This window comes from Oncorhynchus mykiss, chromosome 26, assembly GCF_013265735.2.
Source record: "Oncorhynchus mykiss isolate Arlee chromosome 26, USDA_OmykA_1.1, whole genome shotgun sequence".
Classification (NCBI taxonomy): Eukaryota; Metazoa; Chordata; class Actinopteri; order Salmoniformes; family Salmonidae; genus Oncorhynchus; species Oncorhynchus mykiss.
The window spans coordinates 7,623,198-7,646,683 of NC_048590.1; the positions used below are offsets into that span (position 1 = coordinate 7,623,198).

Genomic DNA, 23,486 nt, shown 5'->3' on the forward strand with positions numbered 1-23,486 from the left:
TCCCTGAGCTGACAAGGTACAAATATGTCGTTCTGCCCCTGAACAGGCAGTTAACCCACTGTTCCTAGGCCGTCATTGAAAATAAGAATTTGTTCTTAACTGACTTGCCTAGTTAAATAAAGGTAAAATAAAAAATCAGCAGTATCACAAGTCTAACACACTATAGACTTCATTGGTCAGTATATAGGGACTTCATTGGTCAGCATATTGGAACTTCATTGGTCAGCATATAATCTCGTCACCCATGACCAAATCTCAGCCGTTTGTCACGAGTAACCATCAGTACACAGACTTCATTGCTCAAAAGGCAAACTTGCTTTCTTCTCTAAATATTTGCAAAGTCAGAGTGAAATAAAGGCTTTTTTAGAGAAGTGAGTCACGTTTGTTGAGTCATTGAGGCTAATAGGTTACAAGACATAATGTCCCCACATGATTTAGCTATTGATCATGTAACATCTATTCAAACCACAGGTTCATGTACAGTGGGGCAAAAAAGTATTTAGTCAGCCACCAATTGTGCAAGTTCTCCCACTTAAAAAGATGAGAGAGGCCTGTAATTCTCATCATAGGTACACTTCAACTATGACAGACAAAATGAGGGGGAAAAAATCCTGAAAATCACATTGTGGGGATTTTTTATGAATTAATTTGCAAATTATGGTGGAAAATAAGTATTTGGTCAATAACAAAAGTTTATCTCGATACTTTGTTATATACCCTTTGTTGGCAATGACAGAGGTCAAATGTTTTCTGTAAGTCTTCACGAGGATTTCACACACTGTTGCTGGTATTTTGGACCATTCTTCCATGCAGATCTCCTCTAGAGCAGTGATGTTTTGGGGCTGTTGCTGGGCAACACGGACTTTCAACTCCCTCCAAAGATTTTCTATGGGGTTGAGATCTGGAGACTGGCTAGGCCATTCCAGGACCTTGAAATGCTTCTTACGAAGCCACTCCTTCGTTGCCCGGGCGGTGTGTTTGGGATCATTGTCATGCTGAAAGACCCAGCCACGTTTCATCTTCAATGCCCTTGCTGATGGAAGGAGGTTTTCACTCAAAATCTCACGATACATGGCCCCATTCATTCTTTCCTTTACACGGTTCAGTCTTGATGGTCCCTTTGCAGAAAAATAGCCCCAAAGCATGATGTTTCCACCCTAATGCTTCACAGTAGGTATGGTATTCTTTTGATGCAACTCAGCATTCTTTGTCCTGCAAACACGACGAGTTGAGTTTTTACCAAAAAGTTCTATTTTGGTTTCATCTGACCATATGACATTCTCCCAATCTTCTTCTGGATCATCCAAATCCTCTCTAGCAAACTTCAGACGGGCCTGGACATGTCCTGGCTTAAGCAGGGGGACACGTCTGGCACTGCAGGATTTGAGTCCCTAGCGTCGTAGTGTGTTACTGATGGTAGGCTTTGTTACTTTGGTCCCAGCTCTCTGCAGGTCATTCACTAGGTCCCCCTGTGTGGTTCTGGGATTTTTGCTCACCATTCTTGTGATCATTTTGACCCCAGGGGGTGAGATCTTGCGTGGAGCCCCAGATCGAGGGAGATTATCAGTGGTCTTGTATGTCTTCCATTTCCTAATAATTGCTCCCACAGTTGATTTCTTCAAACCAAGCTGCTTACCTATTGCAAATTCAGTCTTCCCAGCCTGGTACAGGTCTACAATTTTGTTTCTGGTGTCCTTTGACAGCTCTTTGGTCTTGGCCATAGTGGAGTTTGGAGTGTGACTGTTTGAGGTTGTGGACAGGTGTCTTTTATACTGATAACAAGTTCAAACAGGTGCCATTAATATAGGTAACGAGTGGAGGACAGAGGAGCCTCTTAAAGAAGAAGTTACAGGTCTGTGAGAGCCAGAAATCTTGCTTGTCTGGAGGTGACCAAATACTTATTTTCCACCATAATTTGCAAATAAATTCATTAAAAATCCTACAATGTGATTTTCTGGATTTTTTGTTCTCGTTTTGTCTGTCAGAGTTGAGGTGTACCTATGATGAAAACTACAGGCCTCTCTCGTCTTTTTAAGTGGGAGAACTTGCACAATTGGTGGCTGACTAAATACTTTTTTGCCCCACTGTATAGAGAAACAGTCAGCATGCAGACTGTATATATGTTTTAAAAGCAACATTTTTTTAAATGATTAGGATTGTTTGTAATGGGTACTGTACACAACATGTTGTTTGTTCTACATTTACTGAGGTTATATCACTTCCTGCAGCACAACAGTGCCTTCACATAGGCAGGGCTGAGGTCCTATCACTTCCTACAACACAACAGTGCCTTCACATAGGCAGGGCTGAGGTCCTATCACTTCCTACAACACAACAGTGCCTTCACATAGGCAGGGCTGAGGTCCTATCACTTCCTACAACACAACAGTGCCTTCACATAGGCAGGGCTGAGGTCCTATCACTTCCTACAACACAACAGTGCCTTCACATAGGCAGGGCTGAGGTCCTATCACTTCCTACAACACAACAGTGCCTTCACATAGGCAGGGCTGAGGTCCTATCACTTCCTACAACACAACAGTGCCTTCACATAGGCAGGGCTGAGGTCCTATCACTTCCTACAACACAACAGTGCCTTCACATAGGCAGGGTTGAGGTCCTATCACTTCCTACAACACAACAGTGCCTTCACATAGGCAGGGCTGAGGTCCTATCACTTCCTACAACACAACAGTGCCTTCACATAGGCAGGGCTGAGGAGGAATGAAGAAACATATATTCTCAGAAAACTCTCAACCACATCCTAAACACAAAGTAGTTGCTCTCACAAATAAATTAGGTCCCTACAGCACAATGCAGCACATCCGGAACTAAAAGAAAAGCTCTCATCTGAGCAGGTGTAAGGGGTGAGTTTTTATACCATTTCACATTAGAGGCCCAGGGGAAACACAGATCAACAATGTGGTTCCTATCCTGATATATCCTATATTATCCTGATACATCCTATCCTGATATATCCTATCCTGATATATCCTATATTATCCTGATACATCCTATCCTGATATATCCTATCCCATCCTGATATATCCTATCCTGATATATCTACTCTATCCTGATACATCCTATCCTATCCTGATATATCCTATCCTTTCCTACCCTGATATATCCTATCTTGTCCCACAATATACATGACTTGCAGCCTATGCAGTACAAAGCCATCAAGACAATTTTATTGTCTGCAAACAGTGTCAAATATCAAATATATTTATGTCAAATTCTGGTCTGCATCAATGATACATTGTGTCTTGGTTTTACACTTTACTTTATTGAGTTTATATTTGCAGGGACAGAGCACATGACAGGAGGTTGGCGGTAATGGCTGGAGCTGAATCAGTGGAATTACATTCGCTCAGTTCCAGACGTTATTATGAGACGTCCTCCCCTCAGCAGCCTCCACTGGTGCACATTAATCAACATTTCAGTAAAAGTGCTGGTTTTAGCCAGCTGGCTAATTTAAAACTGTAGTCCCTGGACAGGTTACCCACAATTTGATAGACACACGCATCCCTGACAGCATGCCAGCACGGATTGGGTGTGTTCAAGAAATAAACATTTGAAGACCGTAAACGCTTTTGCAGACATTGTAAATCTATGCTATTCAGCGCAGGTCTGCGCCAAATGTGTGTTTCTGGAACGCACCAATTGGCAATGCGCATGCGCAACCGCCTTAACTCCTGGAACGCACCCATCATCACATGATTTTGACTCGACGTCGACACAGTCAGGTGATAAAATTCTGTTGTTGTTATCTCAAGTCAAATTGTCCAGTCATTGTGCTGGCGGAACAGGTTGTAGCTAAAGTTATTCTGCAGCTGTAAAATGAAGGTTTTGTACCTGTGTCTTTTCGCGGCACTTGCTTTGGCATCTGATGCACTCGTCCGGTAAGTAAAGTCAAGTTATATTAGCCGAGCTAGCTTGTCAGCTAGAAAAGCAATGATCTTTAAACAGTTGAGCCACCAGTTACGCCCTCAGTCAAATAGCTAGCTAGTATTACAAAATAGATAGACTTAGCTAGGTTTGTGAATATTTACTTTGCTGAATGAATAGTGAAGACGACCTTGGGCTACAAAGTGACGTTAATTACATTTTATCAAGTCGCACTAGAGCAAGGTGTTTGTTGTTTTTAGCTAGTGTTAAGTTTCTCGCCCAGGCAAACGTGTTGTGACAATGTCAAATAGAAATCAGCTAAGGTCAATATCCCAAACGCGATTTAAGGCTGGTTTACAGACCGTCTGACCTGTGTCATGTAGTAACACAACTGTTGTAGCGAGATCATAAACATGATATTGTCGTCTGACATCAAACTTGTAGCATTAAATCAGCACAGCAGCCCGGTGCTCCAAATTGTAGACTTTCTCTATTTCAACTAAAATAAACCCATCCGTTTAAAAGTGAATTAATGGAAACCTAGCAAGCCAGGCAACTAAAAGCTATTTTCTAAACGATGTTTTGGTTCGTTGCTGGCTAGTTAATTACCGTTAGCTAGCTAGTTCAAATAACGTCAATGACCGTTAGTATAGCCGACGTCTTAACTTGAGCTACCTTTTTATTCATTATTACAGGAAACTAAACCCACAACGTTATTTACAAGGTAGTGGTGAACTTACAGAAAATGGTGGGATGAAATAAAAGTATGTAATTCAATCGGAGGATTTTATAACTCCTGCATCAATTTGTCACAGTAAGATTTGGTCTGGTTGCTGTGGCTGCCCGGTAACCACGACAACGGACGTTGCGACAGTTGCCGATAACTTTTTTTTTTAAGTGTCGTTCAGACCAGTGACACTTGTCGCATTATAAATGTCTACAGACATGTCGTTAGACCAAGTAATAAACTGGTCTTAACCTGTCTGATAACAAGTCATCTGCTTCATCAATGGAACTTGTTTACTTCCTATGTATTCTTGTCATGTTATCTTTGATTAGTGTATTCCTCATGAATTGTTATATTGTTCATGTTTCCCATTCGGCAGTGTCCTTGTCAAACAGATATTACACATAGCTAGGTTGCCACATGCAGCACTTGTTCTAGCTTGCAAAGGATGTTGGCACCAGTGTTCTTCACTGTGTCTGTCTGAGATTAGGAGACCTGTAACTATTCAGAAGTTATTTCCCCAGCAGGAACTAGGTTGAGTAGATCCTAGAAAGGGCTGACCAGTAGACCTGCTGAGATTCTGCTTGACCTACCAACTGTTCAGGGCTGGCTAACCATTTTCAAAGGAGTTCTCTAATAAATTCTCTCTCGCTATGTCTCCCTCTCTTTCCCTCCCCCTGTATCTCTCTCTTCCCCCGTCCTCTCCTCCTTCTTCTTCTCTCTCCCTCCCACAGAATTCCGTTGAGGAAGTTCCGTTCCATCAGGCGTACCCTGACTGACTCGGGCAGGGCAGCAGAAGAGCTGTTGGCCGGGCAGGAACACACTAAGTACAACAACCTGGGCTTCCCCTCCTCCAGTAATGGACCCACTCCAGAAACCCTGAAGAACTTTATGGATGTAAGAAGATCCTCTAGTCACTACTAACCAGAGACCTGGGAGTGGAGTAGTTACCCCTTGGGATGCGTCCCAGATGGCACCCTAGTCCCTACGTAGTGCGCTACATTTGATCAGAGACGTGCTATGGGCCCCGGTCAAAAGTAGTGCACTTTAATAGGAAGTAGGGTGCCATTTGGAACGTAGGTGACCTGTGCCAATGGAGGGGTCACCCTTGACTTCCCTAATGCACTGTAGCACAAGCTAAAAGCCAAGCAAGCAAGCAGGCAGGCAGGCCAGGAAAAAATCCAACAAAGAATCTGTTGTCGCCAGTCCGACCTTTCCTTCTAGTCCTCCTAGCTAGCTGATTTAGTAGCGTTTCAAGGCAAAGCCCAATCCCCCCTCTCTGTCCTGAAGGGAAGATGGACGATCCCTTCTGATTTCACATGTCCCATTTTAAAGTTGGGTAATCAGATTTGTTAGTTTATGTGTGACGGAACAAGAACGTTGGTCATATGACGAGTAACTCAGCTTCCCATCAGTGTTGGGTCTTTTCTCTGTGTGACCGAACAGGAACTAGGAATAGTTGGTCATATGACGAGTAACTCAGCCTCCCATCAGTGTTGGGTCTTTTCTCTGTGTGACCGAACAGGAACTAGGAATAGTTGGTCATATGACTGGTGACTGAGAACAAGGAAGGCCTGATCTTCTAAGCTCCCTGAGCCTGATCAGCTGACAATTTGTAGACATAATGTACGGTTTATCCTCGGCAAATCCACTAGGCTTTGTGTTTATGTAGTTTAATCTGAACACCAGAAAAATATAGGGCCTTGTACTCTAGTTTTTTTTTAGGTCACCATCTAGTACTGGGTCAGACTCCCCCCCCCCCCCCCCCCCCCCCCCCCCCCTCCCCCACACCTTGCACCCAGAACAACTCGAATTCTTTGGGGCATAGCATGTAGCTCAATTGGTATCAAGGGACCTAACGTGTGCCATGAAAACATTCCCCACCCCATTACACCACCAGCCTGTACTGTTGACACCAGGAGACGGGGCCAGACCATTATACCAACGCCACCAGCCTGTACTGTTGACACCAGGCGACGGGACCATTATACCAACGCCACCAGCCTGTACTGTTGACACCAGGCGACAGGACCAGACCATTATACCAACGCCACCAGCCTGTACTGTTGACACCAGGCCAGACGGGGCCAGACCATTATACCAACGCCACCAGCCTGTACTGTTGACACCAGGCCAGACGGGGCCAGACCATTATACCAACGCCACCAGCCTGTACTGTTGACACCAGGCCAGACGGGGCCAGACCATTATACCAACGCCACCAGCCTGTACTGTTGACACCAGGCCAGACCATTATACCAACGCCACCAGCCTGTACTGTTGACACCAGGCCAGACGAGGCCAGACCATTATACCAACGCCACCAGCCTGTACTGTTGACCCCAGGCCAGACGGGGCCAGACCATTATACCAACGCCACCAGCCTGTACTGTTGACACCAGGCCAGACCATTATACCAACGCCACCAGCCTGTACTGTTGACACCAGGCGACGGGGCCAGACCATTATACCAACGCCACCAGCCTGTACTGTTGACACCAGGCGACGGGGCCAGACCATTATACCAACGCCACCAGCCTGTACTGTTGACACCAGGCCAGACCATTATACCAACGCCACCAGCCTGTACTGTTGACACCAGGCCAGACCATTATACCAACGCCACCAGCCTGTACTGTTGACACCAGGCGAGGCGGGGCCTTACCATTATACCAACGCCACCAGCCTGTACTGTTGACACCAGGCCAGACCATTATACCAACGCCACCAGCCTGTACTGTTGACACCAGGCGAGACCATAATACCAACGCCACCACCCTGTACTGTTGACACCAGGCAAGACCATTATACCAACGCCACCAGCCTGTACTGTTGACACCAGGCGAGACCATTATACCAACGCCACCAGCCTGTACTGTTGACACAAGGCGAGACCATTATACCAACGCCACCAGCCTGTACTGTTGACACCAGGCGAGACCATTATACCAACGCCACCAGCCTGTACTGTTGACACCAGGCGAGACCATTATACCAACGCCACCAGCCTGTACTGTTAACACCAGGCGAGACCATTATACCAACGCCACCAGCCTGTACTGTTGACACCAGGCGAGACCATTATACCAACGCCACCAGCCTGTACTGTTGACACCAGGCGAGACGGGGCCAGACCATTATACCAACGCCACCAGCCTGTACTGTTGACACCAGGCGAGACGGGGCCATGGACTGCTGCTGCTTACGCCAAATCCTGACTCTGCCATCAAGTGACGCTTTTCCTCTCCTCAGTTGTCCAGTGTTGGTTAATGCGTTCCCCTCTGGAGCTGCTGCTTCTTGTTTTTAGCTGATGGGAGTGGAATCCGGTGTGGTCGTCTGCTGCAATGGCCCATTTGTGACGAAGGCTGACGAGTGGTGCGTTCCGAGATGCCGTTCTGCACACTGTTGTACTGCGCCGTTATTTGTCTGTTTGTGGTGTAACAGTATGACTTTAGTCCGTCCCCTCGCTCCTACCTGGACTCGAACCAGGGACCCCTCTTCACACATCAACAACTGACACCCACGAAGCATCGTTACCCATCGCTCCACAAAAGCCGCGGCCCTTGCAGAGCAAGGGGAACAACTACTTCAAGGTTCTCAGAGCGAGTGACGTCACTGATTGAAATGCTATTAGCGCGCACCACCGCTAACTAGCTAGCCATTTCACATCTGTTACAGTGGCACGCCTGTTAACTTGCACGATTTGTCATTCTCCTTTGACCTCTCATCAACGAGCTGATTTCACCCCCACAGGACTGCTGCTGACTGGATGTTTGTTTGTTTGTCGCACCATTCTCGGGAAACTTTAGACCCAGGCTAGGCAAACCCTGGAATGCCGCGGGCACTTCCTGTTTTTGATTTAACAGACCTGGAAGACCAGGTGTGGTGCCTTGGTGCAGTACCTGTGGCACTCCAAGAACAGGGTTGGCTAGCCCGGCCCTAGACACCGTCGTGCGTAAAAAGCCCAGGAGGCCGGATGTTTCTGAGATACTGGAATCGGCGTGCCTGGCACTGACTCATACCACGCTCTGGCGCTTAGGTCTCTCATTCTGCCCATTTCTAACGTTCCATCGAACAGTAACAGAATGGCTCGATGCCTGTCTGCCTGCTTTATATAGCAAGCCACGGCCACCTGACTCACTGTCTGTAGGAGTGAACCAATTCTGTGAATGGAGGGGTGTACCTAATAAACAGCCACAATACAGCCACAATACAGCCACAGTGACTGAATGAACCCGTTGTGCCTTCAATAGTCAGCTTTTTAATAAGAGAAAGGGTTGTGTCCACAAATGGCCCCCTATTCCCCAACAGTGCTCTGGTCAAAAGTAGTGCACTATATAGGGAATAGAGTGCATAGGTCTCTGGTCAAAAGTAGTGAACTATATAGGGAGTAGAGCCTTTTTGGTAGACTAAGACCGCTAATATAATCACAACTAAGTGATCAGGCAGTCTCTCAAGAGGATTGAATTGACTGTAGAGTTTCATTTCCTATGAGTCCTAGAAAAAAAGGAAGTTGAGTCATCATATTGAAAAATATGTTGCGTAATCGTTCTCTGCTTGCAACAGAAGGTTAGCTGACTGTTAGAACGTGACTAGGAGAAGATAAATCACTGAGACCTATTGGATTGACCGAAGATATAAAATGGTAGATTGGAGTCCTAGAAAGAGGGAAGTTGACTCTGTGTAAATATTAAACTGTGTAGTTATTATTTGCCCATGAACAGAAGGTTAGCTGACTTGTATGTTCAACAGCGTGACCAGGAGAAGAGATCACTCTGACCTGTTTTACTTCAGACAAACAGTTTCTGACACTTGGCAGAGCCAACTTCTCTATCAGTCTTGGATGTAGAACGGACTGAACTAATCACATGACGTGCATGAACAGACAAGTTGAGATAGACCTTGCCAGATGTGTTCAGGCCAGCTCAACCTGTTGGAAGGGATTGCCTTCACTGTATCCCTACAACGTGACCAAAGCATAGTGGAGCTTGTTCTTCTGAGGGAATAGGTATATGAAGAACCAGCTGAAACTGGGCCTCTGTCCTCCACCAGTTTGGGAGTCCACTTTAATGTGAAGATCCTACTTCCTGCTTTCTAGTCCGGGAGCCGTTTTGATTGGATCCTTGAAACCACAGTTGTTTTTATTTCATGCAGCCGTGTGTGTGTGTGTTTTCCAGGCTCAGTACTACGGTGAGATCGGCCTGGGGACTCCCGTCCAGACATTCACTGTGGTGTTTGATACCGGCTCCTCCAACTTGTGGGTCCCTTCCGTCCACTGCTCCTTCACAGACATCGCCTGCTGTAAGTCGACACTACACTGACTCAATCCCATATGTATCGATACAGTTGTCACGTCCTCTCAGATCCTACACAAGTCCGTAGGGGTCTAGGGTTGCATTTTGGGGGAATGGGCCGTTGGCTCGTACACACGTGACTGGAGCTAGAAGGACCTACTCACTTCCAGGACACTGGTTTTTATAAGCAGCATGAATATTAACAAGCTGTATGTGCCTCTTAGTTCAATTCTAGGTTTAATCTGTTTCTAAGAATCCTCTCTTTTATTCTTTTGTTTGTTCTTTCTGCCAAATGCCTTTCCTCCATTTAGTTAAATAAAATTATTGATTTATTTCACCTTTATTTAACCAGGTAGGCTAGTTGAGATCACCTTTATTTAACCAGGTAGGCCAGTTGAGAACACCTTTATTTAACCAGGTAGGCCAGTTGAGAACAAGTTCTCATTTACAATTGCGACCTGGCCTAGATAAAGCAAAGCAGTTCGACAGATACAACGACACAGAGTTACACATAGAGTAAAACAAACATACAGTCAATAATACAGTAGAAACAAGTCTATATACAATGTGAGCAAATGAGGTGAGATAAGGGAGGTAAAGGCAAAAAGGCCATGGTGGCAAAGTAAATACAAATAGCAAGTAAAACACTTGAATGGTTGATTTGCAGTGGAAGAATGTGTAAAGTAGAAATAAAAAATAATGGGGTGCAAAGGAGCAAAATGTCCTCTCCAAAAGGCTTCAACGTGTTCTTCCTTCTAGGTTATAGAACGATTGATATTGGCCATGTTTGACAGATTTAAAGTGACACATCCCCTTCTCTCTGTCTGTCAGTGCTTCACCACAAGTATAACGGTGCCAAGTCCAGTACGTATGTGAAGAACGGAACGGCCTTCGCCATCCAGTATGGGTCTGGCAGTCTGTCTGGGTACCTCAGCCAAGACACATGCACGGTAGGTTCCAAGGTCACACTCTTGTTTAAATAGACCTAGCCTCTGAAACGGTGCTGTACAAATCAAATCCATTGTCACTGTTGTCACTATTCTCCAAAACAATTCCCTTTTTTTAAAGCTGTTTTTTGTTCTTAATGATTTTAAACAGCGTTTCCATTTGACAATATAAAAAATACAATCTCTCTGTGTTTAGGTGTCAGTTTGGAGACCTGACGGTCTATAGATGTGTTTATAATGGATGTGCTGCTCATCTCTCTGTGTTTAGGTGTCAGTTTGGAGACCTGACGGTCTATAGATGTGTTTATAATGGATGTGCTGCTCATCTCTCTGTGTTTAGGTGTCAGTTTGGAGACCTGACGGTCTATAGATGTGTTTATAATGGATGTGCTGCTCATCTCTCTGTGTTTAGGTGTCAGTTTGGAGACCTGACGGTCTATAGATGTGTTTATAATGGATGTGCTGCTCATCTCTCTGTGTTTAGGTGTCAGTTTGGAGACCTGACGGTCTATAGATGTGTTTATAATGGATGTGCTGCTCATCTCTCTGTGTTTAGGTGTCAGTTTGGAGACCTGACGGTCTATAGATGTGTTTATAATGGATGTGCTGCTCATCTCTCTGTGTTTAGGTGTCAGTTTGGAGACCTGACGGTCTATAGATGTGTTTATAATGGATGTGCTGCTCATCTCTCTGGTAGATTGGAGGACTGTCCATAGAGGAGTGTTTATAATGGATGTGCTGCTCATCTCTCTGGTAGATTGGAGGCCTGTCCATAGAGGAGTGTTTATAATGGCTGTGCTGCTCATCTCTCTGGTAGATTGGAGGAGTCTTTATAATGGATGTACTGCTCATCTCTCTGGTAGATTGGAGGACTGTCCATAGAGGAGTGTTTATAATGGCTGTGCTGCTCATCTCTGGTAGATTGGAGGAGTCTTTATAATGGCTGTGCTGCTCATCTCTCTGGTAGATTGGAGGACTGTCCATAGGAGTGTTTATAATGGATGTGCTGCTCATCTCTGGTAGATTGGAGGACTGTCCATAGAGGAGTGTTTATAATGGCTGTGCTGCTCATCTCTCTGGTAGATTGGAGGACTGTCCATAGAGGAGTGTTTTATAATGGCTGTGCTGCTCATCTCTCTGGTAGATTGGAGGACTGTCCATAGAGGAGTGTTTATAATGGATGTGCTGCTCATCTCTCTGGTAGATTGGAGGACTGTCCATAGAGGAGTGTTTATAATGGCTGTGCTGCTCATCTCTCTGGTAGATTGGAGGCCTGTCCATAGAGGAGTGTTTACAATGGCTGTGCTGCTCATCTCTCTGGTAGATTGGAGGACTGTCCATAGAGGAGTGTTTATAATGGATGTGCTGCTCATCTCTCTGGTAGATTGGAGGCCTGTCCATAGAGGAGTGTTTATAATGGATGTGCTGCTCATCTCTCTGGTAGATTGGAGGACTGTCCATAGAGGAGTGTTTATAATGGCTGTGCTGCTCATCTCTCTGGTAGATTGGAGGACTGTCCATAGAGGAGTGTTTATAATGGATGTGCTGCTCATCTCTCTGGTAGATTGGAGGACTGTCCATAGAGGAGTGTTTATAATGGATGTGCTGCTCATCTCTCTGGTAGATTGGAGGACAGTCCATAGAGGAGTGTTTATAATGGCTGTGCTGCTCATCTCTCTGGTAGATTGGAGGACTGTCCATAGAGGAGTGTTTATAATGGATGTGCTGCTCATCTCTCTGGTAGATTGGAGGACTGTCCATAGAGGAGTGTTTATAATGGCTGTGCTGCTCATCTCTCTGGTAGATTGGAGGACTGTCCATAGAGGAGTGTTTATAATGGATGTGCTGCTCATCTCTCTGGTAGATTGGAGGACTGTCCATAGAGGAGTGTTTATAATGGCTGTGCTGCTCATCTCTCTGGTAGATTGGAGGCCTGTCCATAGAGGAGTGTTTATAATGGATGTGCTGCTCATCTCTCTGGTAGATTGGAGGACTGTCCATAGAGGAGTGTTTATAATGGCTGTGCTGCTCATCTCTCTGGTAGATTGGAGGCCTGTCCATAGAGGAGTGTTTATAATGGATGTGCTGCTCATCTCTCTGTGTTTAGGTGTCAGTTTGGAGACCTGACGGTCTATAGATGTGTTTATAATGGATGTGCTGCTCATCTCTCTGGTAGATTGGAGGACTGTCCATAGAGGAGTGGAGGACTGTCCATAGAGGAGTGTTTATAATGGATGTGCTGCTCATCTCTCTGGTAGATTGGAGGACTGTCCATAGAGGAGTGTTTATAATGGATGTGCTGCTCATCTCTCTGGTAGATTGGAGGACTGTCCATAGAGGAGTGTTTATAATGGCTGTGCTGCTCATCTCTCTGGTAGATTGGAGGACTGTCCATAGAGGAGTGGAGGACTGTCCATAGAGGAGTGTTTATAATGGATGTGCTGCTCATCTCTCTGGTAGATTGGAGGCCTGTCCATAGAGGAGTGTTTATAATGGATGTGCTGCTCATCTCTCTGGTAGATTGGAGGACTGTCCATAGAGGAGTGTTTATAATGGATGTGCTGCTCATCTCTCTGGTAGATTGGAGGCCTGTCCATAGAGGAGTGTTTATAATGGATGTGCTGCTCATCTCTCTGGTAGATTGGAGGACTGTCCATAGAGGAGTGTTTATAATGGATGTGCTGCTCATCTCTCTGGTAGATTGGAGGCCTGTCCATAGAGGAGTGTTTATAATGGCTGTGCTGCTCATCTCTCTGGTAGATTGGAGGCCTGTCCATAGAGGAGTGTTTATAATGGATGTGCTGCTCATCTCTCTGGTAGATTAGAGGACTGTCCATAGAGGAGTGGAGGACTGTCCATAGAGGAGTGGAGGCCTGTCCATAGAGGAGTGTTTATAATGGATGTGCTGCTCATCTCTCTGGTAGATTGGAGGACTGTCCATAGAGGAGTGGAGGACTGTCCATAGAGGAGTGGAGGACTGTCCATAGAGGAGTGGAGGACTGTCCATAGAGGAGTGTTTATAATGGCTGTGCTGCTCATCTCTCTGGTAGATTGGAGGACTGTCCATAGAGGAGTGTTTATAATGGCTGTGCTGCTCATCTCTCTGGTAGATTGGAGGCCAGTCCATAGAGGAGTGTTTATAATGGCTGTGCTGCTCATCTCTCTGGTAGATTGGAGGACTGTCCATAGAGGAGTGTTTTATAATGGCTGTGCTGCTCATCTCTCTGGTAGATTGGAGGACTGTCCATAGAGGAGTGGAGGACTGTCCATAGAGGAGTGTTTATAATGGATGTGCTGCTCATCTCTCTGGTAGATTGGAGGACTGTCCATAGAGGAGTGTTTATAATGGATGTGCTGCTCATCTCTCTGGTAGATTGGAGGACTGTCCATAGAGGAGTGTTTATAATGGATGTGCTGCTCATCTCTCTGGTAGATTGGAGGACTGTCCATAGAGGAGTGTTTATAATGGATGTGCTGCTCATCTCTCTGGTAGATTGGAGGACTGTCCATAGAGGAGTGTTTATAATGGATGTGCTGCTCATCTCTCTGGTAGATTGGAGGACTGTCCATAGAGGAGTGTTTATAATGGCTGTGCTGCTCATCTCTCTGGTAGATTGGAGGCCAGTCCATAGAGGAGTGTTTATAATGGATGTGCTGCTCATCTCTCTGGTAGATTGGAGGCCAGTCCATAGAGGAGTGTTTATAATGGATGTGCTGCTCATCTCTCTGGTAGATTGGAGGACTGTCCATAGAGGAGTGTTTATAATGGCTGTGCTGCTCATCTCTCTGGTAGATTGGAGGACAGTCCATAGAGGAGTGTTTATAATGGCTGTGCTGCTCATCTCTCTGGTAGATTGGAGGCCAGTCCATAGAGGAGTGTTTATAATGGCTGTGCTGCTCATCTCTCTGGTAGATTGGAGGACTGTCCATAGAGGAGTGTTTATAATGGATGTGCTGCTCATCTCTCTGGTAGATTGGAGGACTGTCCATAGAGGAGTGTTTATAATGGATGTGCTGCTCATCTCTCTGGTAGATTGGAGGACTGTCCATAGAGGAGTGTTTATAATGGATGTGCTGCTCATCTCTCTGGTAGATTGGAGGACTGTCCATAGAGGAGTGTTTATAATGGATGTGCTGCTCATCTCTCTGGTAGATTGGAGGACTGTCCATAGAGGAGTGTTTATAATGGCTGTGCTGCTCATCTCTCTGGTAGATTGGAGGCCAGTCCATAGAGGAGTGTTTATAATGGATGTGCTGCTCATCTCTCTGGTAGATTGGAGGCCAGTCCATAGAGGAGTGTTTATAATGGATGTGCTGCTCATCTCTCTGGTAGATTGGAGGACTGTCCATAGAGGAGTGTTTATAATGGCTGTGCTGCTCATCTCTCTGGTAGATTGGAGGACAGTCCATAGAGGAGTGTTTATAATGGCTGTGCTGCTCATCTCTCTGGTAGATTGGAGGCCAGTCCATAGAGGAGTGTTTATAATGGCTGTGCTGCTCATCTCTCTGGTAGATTGGAGGCCAGTCCATAGAGGAGTGTTTATAATGGATGTGCTGCTCATCTCTCTGGTAGATTGGAGGACTGTCCATAGAGGAGTGTTTATAATGGCTGTGCTGCTCATCTCTCTGGTAGATTGGAGGACTGTCCATAGAGGAGTGTTTATAATGGATGTGCTGCTCATCTCTCTGGTAGATTGGAGGACTGTCCATAGAGGAGTGTTTATAATGGATGTGCTGCTCATCTCTCTGGTAGATTGGAGGCCAGTCCATAGAGGAGTGTTTATAATGGCTGTGCTGCTCATCTCTCTGGTAGATTGGAGGACTGTCCATAGAGGAGTGTTTATAATGGCTGTGCTGCTCATCTCTCTGGTAGATTGGAGGACTGTCCATAGAGGAGTGTTTATAATGGATGTGCTGCTCATCTCTCTGGTAGATTGGAGGACTGTCCATAGAGGAGTGTTTATAATGGCTGTGCTGCTCATCTCTCTGGTAGATTGGAGGCCTGTCCATAGAGGAGTGTTTTATAATGGATGTGCTGCTCATCTCTCTGGTAGATTAGAGGACTGTCCATAGAGGAGTGGAGGACTGTCCATAGAGGAGTGGAGGCCTGTCCATAGAGGAGTGTTTATAATGGATGTGCTGCTCATCTCTCTGGTAGATTGGAGGACTGTCCATAGAGGAGTGGAGGACTGTCCATAGAGGAGTGGAGGACTGTCCATAGAGGAGTGGAGGACTGTCCATAGAGGAGTGTTTATAATGGCTGTGCTGCTCATCTCTCTGGTAGATTGGAGGACTGTCCATAGAGGAGTGTTTATAATGGCTGTGCTGCTCATCTCTCTGGTAGATTGGAGGCCAGTCCATAGAGGAGTGTTTATAATGGCTGTGCTGCTCATCTCTCTGGTAGATTGGAGGACTGTCCATAGAGGAGTGTTTTATAATGGCTGTGCTGCTCATCTCTCTGGTAGATTGGAGGACAGTCCATAGAGGAGTGTTTATAATGGCTGTGCTGCTCATCTCTCTGGTAGATTGGAGGACTGTCCATAGAGGAGTGTTTATAATGGCTGTGCTGCTCATCTCTCTGGTAGATTGGAGGCCAGTCCATAGAGGAGTGTTTATAATGGATGTGCTGCTCATCTCTCTGGTAGATTGGAGGCCTGTCCATAGAGGACCAGGGGTTCGGTGAGGCCATCAAGCAGCCTGGCGTAGCCTTCATCGCTGCGAAGTTTGACGGCATCCTGGGCATGGCCTACCCCCGTATCTCTGTGGACGGGGTCGCTCCGCCGTTCGACAACATCATGAGCCAGAAGAAAGTAGAGCAGAACGTGTTCTCCTTCTACCTCAACAGGTGAGACGGAGAGAGGAGTGCCTCACCTATATTTGGCTCCGGAGTCCTTGTTGGAGATTTAGGCCTGGTTTCCTGGACATGGATAAGATAAGCCTATACTGTAACTAAAAAGCCCCATGTCTATTGAAATAGCTGGTTATTTTTCATTTAACCTTTTTATTTAACTAGGCAAGTCAGTTAAGAAAAATGACGGCCTACCAAAACGCCTCAAAGTACCAGGTTAAATCTGTATCCAGGAAACTAGCACAACAAGTCTGAGTTTGTCTCTGCTCTGCAAAGACATTATAAACATAGTAAAAGGACTGTTTGGTCTTGTTTGTGTGTGTCAGGAACCCAGACTCTGAGCCCGGCGGGGAGCTCCTGCTGGGAGGAACTGACCCGAAGTACTACAGTGGAGACTTCCAGTACCTCGACGTCAGCCGCCAGGCCTACTGGCAGATCCACATGGACGGGTGAGTGCTCTTCCTTCACCTGTTGTTTATGTGCTGCCACTGCTTGTGTTTGTTATGGTGGAGTTAGAGTAACTATCTCCTTCCCACATTAACCATCTGTTGTTGGTGGACACTATATTAGTATGTCTGTGGTCAGTTCTGTCAGAATTATTCAGTTTACAACTTTTTTTGAGGACTTTTGAGCAGGTGAAATGGACGCCACAAACATTTTGTGAATACCCACCCGCATTCCCTTGGGAATCTCAGGAAACTTACCCATCAACCCTTACCCTTCGACCTCTGGCTCCACATGTCAAACAGAAGCTTCCGGAAAACAACATTCTGCGAGCAAGAAGCCTTCTAAGAGGAACCAAGGCTGGCCGACGTAAACGAAGATTTGCACTGTTGGTTTCGGTCTCATGTAGAAGTGCCAAGGGACCGAGTCTTAACTGCAAATAAGAAAGCATAAAGATGCTAAACCTCCCCACTGTCTGCTAAATATCCTAACCTGCCATTCTAAATCTCTGCAAAACAAAGTGGATGAGTTTGAACTTTTGCTCACATCATCCGGGACAGAAGTTGGTTGTTTAACAGAAACATGGACACATGGAGAACATTCCAGATGAATCTCTAAACATAGAGGCAGAAATCTGTCTTAATGTGAAAGGAAGAGTGGCCGTATGTGTGTATAGTCCCCAGGTTAGGAGACGGGCGGACCTAAAGAGATGAGTGTGTGTCCCGGAGCGGCTAACGAGAAGAAACTGCAACAGGAAGCCATTGATGATCTCATTAACACCATCGACTCTGAAGTTGAAGTCACCTGAAGCAGGTGTTGTCTTATGTGGGGATTTCAATCATCTACCTACCAAGACCCTCATCAAATCCCACCCAGGTTTAAAACCGGTTGACAAAAAAACAAGACCTGTGGAGACGCCATGATTTGATCTTGATGATAACAAACAACATTGAAAAAGTCAAGGATCTCTGTTCAAAGGCTCATCTGAGGGACTAAGAATCCACTAGACGACAGAATGTACATTCAAGCACTCAAAGAAGAATCCAGAAGTGTTGTGGGACGTCATCACCAACACAGAGCTGGTCGAGTAAAACCACCTGGAGGCTCCATACCGATTTGATGGTGTGGAAACGGACGAGGTTGAGGTCCTGAACAACATTTTTTGCTGAAGCATGGACAGGAAGTACACCTCCTGGGTGGACGGGCCTGTTCCAGGTGGAACCAGCTCCACTAATCCCGGGTGGACGGGCCTGTTCCAGGTGGAACCAGCTCCACTAATCCCGGGTGGACGGCCTGTTCCAGATGGAAACAGCTCCACTAATCCCGGGTGGGCGGCCTGTTCCAGGTGGAACCAGTTCCACTAATCCCGGGTGGACGGCCTGTTCCAGATGGAAACAGCTCCACTAATCCCGGGTGGACGGCCTGTTCCAGATGGAAACAGCTCCACTAATCCCGGGTGGACGGCCTGTTCCAGGTGGAACCAGCTCCACTAATCCCGGGTGGGCGGCCTGTTCCAGGTGGAACCAGTTCCACTAATCCCGGGTGGACGGCCTGTTCCAGATGGAAACAGCTCCACTAATCCCGGGTGGACGGCCTGTTCCAGATGGAAACAGCTCCACTAATCCCGGGTGGACGGCCTGTTCCAGATGGAAACAGCTCCACTAATCCCGGGTGGACGGCCTGTTCCAGATGGAAACAGCTCCACTAATCCCGGGTGGACGGCCTGTTCCAGATGGAAACAGCTCCACTAATCCCGGGTGGACGGCCTGTTCCAGATGGAAACAGCTCCACTAATCCCGGGTGGACGGCCTGTTCCAGGTGGAACCAGCTCCACTAATCCTGGGTGGACGGCCTGTTCCAGGTAGAACCAGATCCCCTAATCCCGGGTGGGCGGCCTGTTCCAGGTGGAACCAGCTCCACTAATCCCGGGTGGGCGGCCTGTTCCAGGTAGAACGTGCCCAAAAAGGACAATCAAGATGATAACAAAACGGAGACATCCCGCTGACCCTTCCATCACTACAGTCAGAGGTCAAGCAGCAGTAAGATTGGTCACTGACATGATGCACCAACCTGACCACCCTGATCTACTGGCACAGAGAAGAGGAGACGGTACTGAACCCTCCTCTACATGATCTACTACCACAGAGGAGAGGAAACGGTACTGGACCCTCCTCTACATGATCTACTACCACAGAGGAGAGGAAACGGTACTGGACCCTCCTCTACATGATCTACTACCAGAGAGGAGACTGTACTGGACCCTCCTCTACATGATCTACTACCACAGAGGAGAGGAGACGGTACTGAACCCTCCTCTACATGATCTACTACCACAGAGGAGAGGAGACGGTCCTGAACCCTCCTCTACATGATCTACTACCACTGAGGAGAGGAGACGGTACTGGTAAAGTCCTCCAGAGTCAACTGTACAGCATCAACGCCAGGATAAATCTAAATGTGTTTACCGTAGCCACTGCAATCACACATTTTAATGGCCAAATGTGACTTTAAACAAATGTCTTGTCATTGAGGTCCTTTTAAATTGAATGTTTTATATTGTTTTTGTCTTGTTTTAAAGTATTGTCTTGATGTAACTGCATTCTGCAAAATTCAGTTTTGTGGACTGCGAGCATGAATGAAATCAACGCTGTTTTCACTATGTCGGGAGGGAACTGTAAACCTAAATGAGTTATTGGTTTAGTGTTTTAAATAGAGAAGCCTGTGAAAAGGCATTTACTGCTCTGAGGACAGATCTTGTGTAACCTCCTTCCACCAAGAGAGCTGGATTCAAACCTGTGTGTGTTTTGTACAGGATGGGTGTGGGGAGCCAGCTGAGTCTGTGTAAGGGAGGCTGTGAGGCCATCGTGGACACCGGCACGTCCCTCATCACCGGCCCCGCGGCCGAGGTCAAGGCCCTGCAGAGGGCCATCGGAGCAACACCACTCATCCAGGGAGAGGTAAGACACAGGATCAACCCCACTCCTCTAGTTTAACACTGTTCCCCAACTACAGCTACGTTCCTCCTCCTCTTGTTCAACACTGTGGTCCCCAACTACAGCTACGTTCCTCCTCTAGTTCAACACTGTGGTCCCCGACTACAGCTACGTTCCTCCTCCTCTAGTTCAACACTGTGGTCCCCAACTACAGCTACGTTCCTCCTCCTCTAGTTCAACACTGTGGTCCCTGACTACAGCTACGTTCCTCCTCCTCTAGTTCAACACTGTGGTCCCCGACTACAGCTACGTTCCTCCTCCTCTAGTTCAACACTGTGGTCCCTGACTACAGCTACGTTCCTCCTCCTCTAGTTCAACACTGTGGTCCCCGACTACAGCTACGTTCCTCCTCCTCTAGTTCAACACTGTGGTTCCCGACTACAGCTACGTTCCTCCTCCTCTAGTTCAACACTGGTCCCCAACTACAGCTACGTTCCTCCTCCTCTAGTTCAACACTGGTCCCCAACTACAGCTACGTTCCTCCTCCTCTAGTTCAACACTGGTCCCCGACTACAGCTACGTTCCTCCTCCTCTAGTTCAACACTGTGGTCCCCGACTACAGCTACGTTCCTCCTCCTCTAGTTCAACACTGTGGTCCCCAACTACAGCTACGTTCCTCCTCCTCTAGTTCAACACTGTGGTCCCCGACTACAGCTACGTTCCTCCTCCTCTAGTTCAACACTGTGGTCCCCGACTACAGCTACGTTCCTCCTCCTCTAGTTCAACACTGTGGTCCCCGACTACAGCTACGTTCCTCCTCCTCTAGTTCAACACTGTGGTCCCTGACTACAGCTACGTTCCTCCTCCTCTAGTTCAACACTGTGGTCCCTGACTACAGCTACGTTCCTCCTCCTCTAGTTCAACACTGTGGTCCCCGACTACAGCTAAAAAAAGTCCCTCTTGACCTGGCCCGTCTCCTATTACTTAGAGAACTGTACTCCACTTTATTTCCTGAATACAGTAGCACCTTCACTGACTGTTTCCGCTTGTGTTTCAGTACATGGTGAACTGTGATAAGATTCCTACCATGCCTGTCATCACATTCAACCTGGGAGGACAGTCCTACAGTCTGACTGCAGAGCAGTACGTCCTCAAGGTGAGTCTCTGTCTTTATTTGTTTCTCTCTTCTCTGTCTCTATCTGTAGAATCTACTGGACCTCTTACTTTGAGCAAAACAATGTGGAGGCAGATATCCAGCAGGGAGGGGGGGGGGGCAGATATCCGGGGGAGGAGGGGTGCAGATATCCAGCAGAGGGCAGTAGAGTCTAATTCAACAATCATAGCAACGGTGTCCGCTCAGTCAGTCATTATACCACACAAACAGGCCGTTGTTTAATTCACTAAGCCATTCTCAGAACCATGGGAGACAACGTACATCGATTTGAATGTTTGTCTCAGAATGTAATTGTAATTTCAACAATTATTACTGCATAATAATGGCCTATTGAATTTCCTTACAAACCGTCCCTCTGTTGGCTACGATGTTAGTATTTCTGTCGTTTGGTCATTTACATATCGGGCTCTTGTTCCTCTGTTGGCTACGATGTTAGTATTTCTGTTGTTTGGTCATTTACATATCAGGCTCTTGTTCCTCTGTTGGCTACGATGTTAGTATTTCTGTCGTTTGGTCATTTACATATCAGGCTCTTGTTCCTCTGTTGGCTACGATGTTAGTATTTCTGTTGTTTGGTCATTTACATATCAGGCTCTTGTTCATTCGTGCACACCGTAGCAAAACATTGTGCAACAGAAAATGAGCATTTCAGCAATGAACAAGTTAGTACCTCTCTGTTTCAAACTGTTTGGTGCTTACTGGACACCATCTGGGACTGTGTGCGTCTCTGTATTCCTTCCCCCTTCTGCTCTGCGTCTGACTGTGTGCGTCTCTGTATTCCTTCTGCTCTGCGTCTGACTGTGTGCGTCTCTGTATTCCTTTCCCCACTCCAGGAGAGCCAGGCTGGTAAGACCATCTGCCTGAGTGGCTTCATGGGCCTGGATATCCCCGCCCCCGCCGGGCCGCTGTGGATCCTGGGAGATGTATTCATTGGCCAATACTACACTGTGTTCGACCGTGACAACAACCGGGTGGGCTTCGCTAAGTCCAAGTAGAACTACAACCATTGGCTACGTCCTCATTCTCCACTATCCATCATCTACCCTTTTCCTGAAGTGTACACTTGTTCTGCACACTACTTGTCATGGATTTGGAGAATTGGGAAGCAGTTAATGTTTTAGATGTTTTGCAGTACATTTAAAAGTGGATCGCGATGTTATGATTTTAGACAGGCAAAATCCAAGTGTGGGGAAAAGACACTACTTGTAAAAGTTGCACAAGTTTCCGTTTTGCTCTTCTGAAATCTTTTAAAACTAGCCATTTAGATTTGTGTAGAGTTGAAATGCACTGATCTAAACAAGCATTTAATGTCTTGAGTTTATTTGCTGTGGAAGTGAAACAGAAAACATGGAGGTGGTGTTGGAGGAACCGGATCGGGAGTCAAAGATGACGATCAGAACGGACCTTTTTGAGTTTTACCATCTGAGTGATCTGCTGTACGTGTTAAATCAGGGACTTGTTTTTTTTTTAAAGCAACCGAACAATATAACATTTTTAATTTGCGTTTTGAGGCAATGGACCTCTTGTCAATGACTTTTAAGACTGGATTGGATTCAATAAAATAATTGTAAAAAGTGAAGTGCCCCATTTTTTTCGGAATGTCACTGTCAGTCCCCCTTCTAATAGATGCTGTAGAGTAGGGGTACTCCACTCCTGTTTCAGAAGATCAGCTCACACTAATGTCACTGTCAGTCCCCCGTCTAATAGATGCTGTAGAGTAGGGGTACTCCACTCCTGTTTCAGAAGATCAGCTCACACTAATGTCACTGTCAGTCCCCCTTCTAATAGATGCTGTAGAGTAGGGGTACTCCACTCCTGTTTCAGAAGATCAGCTCACACTAATGTCACTGTCAGTCCCCCGTCTAATAGATGCTGTAGAGTAGGGGTACTCCACTCCTGTTTCAGAAGATCAGCTCACACTAATGTCACTGTCAGTCCCCCGTCTAATAGATGCTGTAGAGTAGGGGTACTCCACTCCTGTTTCAGAAGATCAGCTCACACTAATGTCACTGTCAGTCCCCCTTCTAATAGATGCTGTAGAGTAGGGGTACTCCACTCCTGTTTCAGAAGATCAGCTCACACTAATGTCACTGTCAGTCCCCCGTCTAATAGATGCTGTAGAGTAGGGGTACTCCACTCCTGTTTCAGAAGATCAGCTCACACTAATGTCACTGTCAGTCCCCCGTCTAATAGATGCTGTAGAGTAGGGGTACTCCACTCCTGTTTCAGAA

General features: G+C 46.5%; 1 protein-coding gene across 1 annotated transcript; it reads left to right on the forward strand.

Annotated features, from left to right (window-relative positions):
* The first annotated feature begins 3,721 nt into the window (after positions 1-3,721).
* Positions 3,722-22,829, forward strand: LOC118936249 (cathepsin D-like). The gene is made up of 9 exons (XM_036963285.1): positions 3,722-3,902; positions 5,350-5,512; positions 9,793-9,916; positions 10,741-10,859; positions 16,502-16,701; positions 17,031-17,153; positions 19,961-20,105; positions 21,139-21,237; positions 22,089-22,829. Exons 1-9 carry the CDS (start codon positions 3,841-3,843, stop codon positions 22,248-22,250), a joined length of 1,197 nt encoding a protein of 398 aa, XP_036819180.1. The 5' UTR covers positions 3,722-3,840; the 3' UTR covers positions 22,251-22,829.
* The last annotated feature ends 657 nt before the right edge of the window (positions 22,830-23,486 follow it).

Bases quoted from the DNA above. Each gene is read 5' to 3' on its own strand.
- LOC118936249 (XM_036963285.1), top strand. From the start codon at position 3,841: ATGAAGGTTTTGTACCTGTGTCTTTTCGCGGCACTTGCTTTGGCATCT. The intron at 16,702-17,030 runs GTGAGACGGAGA...TGTGTGTGTCAG, and splicing joins TTCTCCTTCTACCTCAACAG to GAACCCAGACTCTGAGCCCG. The intron at 17,154-19,960 runs GTGAGTGCTCTT...TGTTTTGTACAG, and splicing joins TGGCAGATCCACATGGACGG to GATGGGTGTGGGGAGCCAGC.